Raw genomic sequence first — 6820 nt, 5'->3', positions numbered from 1 at the left:
TGTTTCTACTTTAAAAATATGCAAATACAATTAAATAATTGTATTTGTATACACTCTAGTCGGTTAAGTAGATTTCTCTATAAGGCTAAATTCGGGAAACTTTTGACAATTCTACTATAATTGTTGATTGTTAGACTAAACTCAACTTTTAAGGTTGAATTGCTAAAGGTGTCCTCAATTTAGTTATGTAGAAACATCTCCTTCGCCGACTAAGAGCATATATATACTTATAAATTTATTGTTCAGAACTTCAAGTCTTTTTTGTAATATGTAATTAGCTTCGTTGTATACTAGTAGTGTCATTGTATTTAAATTTTTTTTAAGACTTTAAGTTTTTTGTGATTTGTAATAGTTGTAACTTGTAATCTCAATAAAATTACAATTTTCATCGTGATTTTTTGAATTTTATTTGCGCATATTTCATAAATAAATAAATAAATAAGAAAATGCAAAAAAATTATGAACCGGCGGTTTCGGCAAAAAACCGGTGATTTTGAACCGCCCCATGAACCGGCAGTTTTTTGAACCGAAACCCTTGGCGGGCCGGTTCCAGTTCATGAAAATGTTGAACCGTGTGCATGCCCTAAACCCACTTAATCCCAATTCCACTCATTAATCTCCTTGAGTAGCTGTATACCTATAAATAGAAGGTCGCTAGCTAGCATCATTAAACATAAAGTGATTAAGCAATTGACATTGATCAATTAACAATGAGTGCCGAGCTGGAGATCCCGGACGACGACATGCCGAGGATGATCGGGTTCCTCTCCTCCGTCCTCGAAAGAGTAGCGGAATCCAACGACGGACTGAGGTGGTCGGAGGCTCAAAAGACGTCCATCTTCCACGGACTAACGCGGCCAGCCATCTCTATCCGGTGCTACATGGAGAGAATCTTCAAGTACGCCAAGTGCAGCCCCTCGTGCTTCGTGGTGGCCTACATTTACTTGGATCGCTTCGTGCACAAGCAGCCCGCGCTGCCCCTCAATTCCTTCAACGTCCATCGCCTCCTCATCGCCAGTGTCTTGGTTTCTGCCAAGTTCATGGACGACATGTACTTCTCTCTCTCTCTCTGTTTTTGCAAGCTTAAAATTAAAACATAGTGCATTGGTGAAAATGGGATTGATCCATTCCAGGCTAGGCTGGGGTGTCGCCCATGTGAATTCTTCACAAAATGCCAACAAATATTAGGTGTCATTTTTTTTGTATTTGTGTATGTGGACCCACTAATTCTAACTTGTGCAAAACGGACATGCCATTAATCACTGACAGCCGAATATGTCTAGGATTAGAATTTGACATTCTTCCAAAATCATATTTCATCATGTATTTCCATTTTCTAATTTTCTCTATATATCGCCAAAGAATTTTTTTTAAAGATTGTGGATATCTGTTTCAGTTTATCTCGAATTCGATAAGCTGATCTTATTAGCCCACCAAATTTAGTGGGTTAAAGCTGGTCAGTCGTAGGCTGGCCCATTGGGCTACAAGAAAATAAGTTTTTTTTTTCACAACGGTTTTTGTTTGTCTTGTGTCGCACCTTCTCATTCTAATCGTTCTTCTATATTTTCTTGTTTTTATGTCGGAAAATGCCCGGAGGCCGGATGTAAAGATTGGGGACAATTTAAAGCTGTCCCAAGCTAAAAAAAAAAAAGACAAATTTAATTTTCTATATAAATAAATGCTTAAGAATTGATTATATTTCCTTGTGTTCTTATGAATTTGATGTCTTTCCTTACATTTTCATTTCTGTTTTTAATTTGTGTTGAATATATTTTTATTTATAATATTGATTTTGTTAATGATATAGATATTTATATTTTTTTTAAAGAAATATAGAATCTTTAAGATTTAAAAATATAGGAGTACAAGATAATTTCAGTTAATAGTTTTTAGTCCGCTGAGCTAACCCGAATGTTTGGAGTTGAGAGTTCGTATATTTTAACCCGATAAAATTGCAATTCGATTAGTCTGTAACCCGAGTAGAGTTGGCCGAATTGAATCCCTAATTGTGGACATGCATGATAATATTCTTCTTAATCTCTAAGCATCAATACATATATATGCATAGTTACTGATAAATTAAGTTGAAATGGATACAGATTTTACAATAATGCATACTATGCTAAAGTGGGAGGAATAAGCAGGACAGAGATGAACCTGCTTGAAGTAGACTTCTTGTTCGGGCTGGGGTTCCAATTGAACGTCTCGACGACGACGTATCATCACTACTGCTCTTATCTCCAGAAGGAAATGCTGCTTCACTTCCCTCCTCTTTCCACAAGTAGAAACATCCCGTTTCACGTCGACGACCAAGGATCAACTCAACACCAGTTAGCAGTTTAGTCGCGCGCCCGAGAGACAGAGACAGAGACATTACAGAATAGAAGCAAACAAATTTTACATGAACTGAACAATCAATCCTGCAAAGCTGCTCCTATTAAGGCCTCATTGCTAAAATGTATAATTTGCCTCAACAATGATATCACTTTTTTTCATTTATAACACAACATAAATGAAAACAATGACAAAGCAAAGTCAAGTTATTGGAGTAACAAATAGTGTGGCTAGTAGAGCTTGCCCTTACATTTCCGAGAACCACAGTGGCAAGCCTTACTCTTAAGTTTTCCATGAGCATCAATAACGTTTGCATAATTATAATCATTCATTAGTTCGTGCCGAGCAGGTATCTTCTTACCAGCAAAAAACATAATATGGGGCATTTTCTTGTCTTCGTGATCGTAGAATACCTTTTGGGTGAAGACGTTGGGGTCGCAGCTGTGGTTAATAAATCTACCAATATTGCCGTAGCTGGCAGCATCAAGAGCATAATCATCATCCTGCGATTTCCCATGGCACATATCGAACAGATATTCATCCTTGCCAATTTTCTGATTGGCTTCGGTCTCGCTCAATATCTCTCCAACATATTCACATATGAAACTTCCAGGCAAAATATGATTCCGGGACCTCACTCCCCAGCCCATCGATTTGGTCTTAAAAATCTCCAACTCGGGATGAGTACCACCCTGACTTACTCGATTCATGCAAGAAGGAGGGCATTTGCATGAAGGTCCGCACTCATGAATTACACCGTTAGTCATTGATTTCAAAAGTTGCCCATTTTCATTATACGGAATCTCACCTCCGTTCTTCTTGATACAAGGGCATTGTACAGAGTCCGAGCACCCATCGACACAATCACAACCAGCAGGCTCCTCGAGCCAATATAAATGTGGATACACATTCTTGATCGTGTAAGTGAAAGGTGGCGGATGCTCATCATCCACCCCATTCATTGCGCGAACTTTAAATTTCTCTTTCTCTAGTGAGATATCATCTACCACACAAACTTCCTTAACTGGCTTTCTCCCTGTCGCATCAGTACCATGATTCCTTCGTCGCCCTGGTAAGGATTCACGTTCATCCGGGATGACACCAATCCTCGGTTGACCTGGCAGCCTTTGCAATTCAAATTTGTACACCAATTTACAACTTTGATTGTCTCTCTCTTGCCAATATTTGTTTACCTTATACAGCCCATCATACACGTACACATAGGGCATAGCACCTAACTGTTTAAATTTTGTAGGACCGGTTCTCTTGTGGATGACTCGAACCGGAAACTCCTTTTTCATGCTATTAACCAATGCAAGATTTCCTCTCACGAGCTTTTGATCTGACGAACTATTGGCAAATACATTTGAATTCCCACCTTCACCGGAGTATATCAGAATATCATGTTCTTTAGCCTTGTTCTCATATCGCCCCGAATCCACAACACTAGTTGCACACATTGTACAATCGACATTCACACAGTCAATGCCTTTAAAAGTTTGGTTATTGAGACCAGCAATAGCAAGTTCTGTCCTAAATGAGAATTCATGACCAATCTCAATACCAGGTATATGGCCAAATGGCTTGTCAGGGGAAAAATCCATTCCCTTCAACCTCACATTTTCCGCTGCAACATAGTGTGGCCCTTTCGTGGTTTTTCCTACTCCAGGCTCACTCTCATGATGTTGAGAGACTTTATCATATTCCTCTTTGAATAGTTTTAGAGCCTCCATCACCTTACGTCCCTTGGGATGGTCACACGGTACAATCTCGAAATTAATCAAGCGCTTGTGATTCTCAGCGTATTCATGTTCGTCTGTACATTTCAAGGAATACGTGCCACTAGCTCCATCATCTTCAGGGAACATCTTCGTCGATGCATCATCACATCTCTCCCCTTCAGACTCACGGGAACATTCACCAGAATCAGTGAAATAGTCATGCTGGCGGTTTAGCTCACGATTAGGAAAGCTTTCAACAGGTTGGTCAGCTTTTGTGGCAACAGAAACCTGATCTGCATAATCATCAACATCAACAGTTCCGTGAGGTTTGACACATTCATTCTTTTTATTGACACTTAGCTGGGACACTTTCCACTCTGCTGGTGTTAAAATCGTAATTTCATCTTCATCTTCCGACATAGTTTCAGTTCCACAAGCATTTTCCTCTTGAACAGGTGATAAAATCCTAACTTCATCTTCATCTTCATCTTCCGACATGGTTTCAGTTCCACGCGCATCTTCATCTTCTGACATGGTTTTAGTTCCACAAGCATTTTCCTCTTGAACAGCAGGTGATGAAATCCTAACTTCATCTTCATCTTTCGACATGATTTCAGTTCCACGAGCATCTTCATCTTCCGGCATGGTTTCAGTTCCACAAGCATTTTCCTCTTGAACAGCAGGTGATGAAATCCTAACTTCATCTTCATCTTCTGACATGGTTTCAGTTCCACGAGCATCTTTATCTTTCGACATGTTTTCAGTTCCACGAGCATCTTCATCTTCCAACATGGTTTCAGTTCCACAAGCATTTTCCTCTTGAACAGCAGGTGATGAAATCCTAACTTCATCTTCATCTTCCGACATGGTTTCAGTTCCACGAGCATCTTTATCTTCCGACATGGTTTCAGTTTCACGAGCATCTTTATCTTCCGACATGGTTTCAGTTCCACGAGCATCTTTATCTTCCGGCATGGTTTCAGTTCCACGAGCATCTTTATCTTCCAGCATGGTTTCAGTTCCACGAGCATCTTCATCTTCCGGCATGGTTTCAGCTCCACAAGCATTTTCCTCTTGAACAACCAAAGCGACCCCACTGCTAACTTTTAGCCTTTTCCTAGAAAGACTTTGGTCAATAGAAGTGCATCGAGTTAAGGCATCGGAGTTCAAAGAGGGATGTTGACCCTTGGATTCTCCCGAGTCTTTGAGAACGTTGATCGCATCAAGAAATGTGTTAAGCATAGAATAAGAAGAATCCAACAGACTCACAAACTCCTTTGCATCAGCAATTACTGCTCCCAGCTCATCCATCCCAAGCGTCCACAAATCCTCTTTCTCGTGATTCATATCACCAGAGGTCTTGCCTTCTTTCCGTCCTTCATCATATTCTTTGTCATGTGACAAGACTGACTTTTCCGGTTTTTGTTTCACATCATAAGACGGTAAACTTCTCAGCGGGATAGCAGCAATAGCCTTCCCATGCTTTCCACCATCCGAACTGCTCGAGATCTTTCCATTACCAGACCATTTATATTTTTGCCCAGTGACAACAGAAGCAGCACTGGACTGTGAAGGAAGAACATTCCTAAACCCAGCAGTTTCATAATATTTTTTCGAAGTCACTATTGGCGGCATTTTTATGAGAAAAGCAACAAGATCCAATCTTTCACCTATCATTTTCAGAAACATAATAAGCTTACCAAGTTAAATAAAAGAACAACCTTTCATATCTATAAAAATGCTAACTTGGTAGTACATTACAAAACAATCCTAATCATCTAGCATGTGCATCTCTTTGTTAATAGAAAAAAGAAAAAACAGAAGACAATTGTTCAAATTATCCCTATATAAGTTGAAATTACAGTACAAGTATTGTTTGAAGACAAACTGCAAGGTCAATTTCCAATCCTAGTATAGTTTAACACCAATAGCAACAACATATACATGAAGTTCAAATTCACAATACAATCATGAATTTGTAAGTATAAATGCTTGATATAAAAATGCCACAGCGCATTCGAAATATTAAATTAAATTCAACTCCATACACTGAATCCAACTGTGATTTATTTAAGACTTGCTAAACAAAGAGATGTAAAATTGAATAAATTATACAAGATGAGGGCACAAGGAGACAACAGAAATGCTAAAAAATTGAGGTACATATATTTCAGAGCACAAATTAACAGTAAAAAAAAAGGAATTTCGGGAACATGAGTACAAGGTTGAGTAGAAGCGGAGGAAATGCACAAAATTTATGGTATAAAGAAGATGAAGCAACATACATTACGCTTGGAACTCCCACAGCAAGATTCTTCAGCGATTCTTCACCCCAGTAACCCTAGTAACGGTAAATCGAGAATAGGATGTTATTCATTTTGTTGAGACGTAATAAATGCTTTGTTTTAGGAATGTCAATTGGGTAACTCTTCGGGTTTGGGTTGTCAAGCTATTTTGGGGGCATGCTATTCAGGTTGTCAATTTTTTTACTTATAAATTTTCAACTCTAACCTTAACTAATCGGGTTTCGGGCTAATCCATCGGACTATTCGGGCATTTAGATATTTTTCTCTCTTAGTATTAGGATCACATAATATCTTTAAATTTTTATGTTTTTCCTCTCTTAGTTGGTAAAGGTGGAACTTGGAAGTTGATAGTGTGGAATCAAGTGAAAATATGTGGAATGAAGAATACTAAGAATTGCAGTGCATGAAATCCAAAAGTACAAGAAAAACTCTAAAACCAATATTTTTTTAATTGAAAAC

The 6820-nt window shown here is 38.6% G+C and overlaps 2 protein-coding genes across 2 annotated transcripts; one reads left to right on the top strand and one right to left on the bottom strand.

The window, feature by feature from the left end:
- The first annotated feature begins 417 nt into the window (after window positions 1-417).
- On the top strand, window positions 418-2552 carry LOC121741880 (cyclin-U4-1-like). The gene is made up of 2 exons (XM_042134811.1): window positions 418-1051; window positions 2100-2552. Exons 1-2 carry the CDS (start codon window positions 711-713, stop codon window positions 2341-2343), a joined length of 585 nt encoding a protein of 194 aa, XP_041990745.1. The 5' UTR covers window positions 418-710; the 3' UTR covers window positions 2344-2552.
- LOC121741879 (histone-lysine N-methyltransferase, H3 lysine-9 specific SUVH6-like) lies at window positions 2465-6482 on the bottom strand. The gene is made up of 2 exons (XM_042134810.1): window positions 6341-6482; window positions 2465-5725 (listed from the first exon to the last, which is right to left on the bottom strand). The coding sequence occupies exon 2, from the start codon at window positions 5688-5690 to the stop codon at window positions 2565-2567; it is 3126 nt and encodes a 1041-aa protein (XP_041990744.1). The 5' UTR covers window positions 5691-5725; window positions 6341-6482; the 3' UTR covers window positions 2465-2564.
- Window positions 6483-6820: the final 338 nt, after the last annotated feature.

This window comes from Salvia splendens, chromosome 7 (genome assembly GCF_004379255.2).
Source record: "Salvia splendens isolate huo1 chromosome 7, SspV2, whole genome shotgun sequence".
NCBI classification, from domain to species: Eukaryota; Viridiplantae; Streptophyta; class Magnoliopsida; order Lamiales; family Lamiaceae; genus Salvia; species Salvia splendens.
Note: the sequence above shows the minus strand (reverse complement) of the source record. Positions and strands in the feature narration are given on the sequence as shown.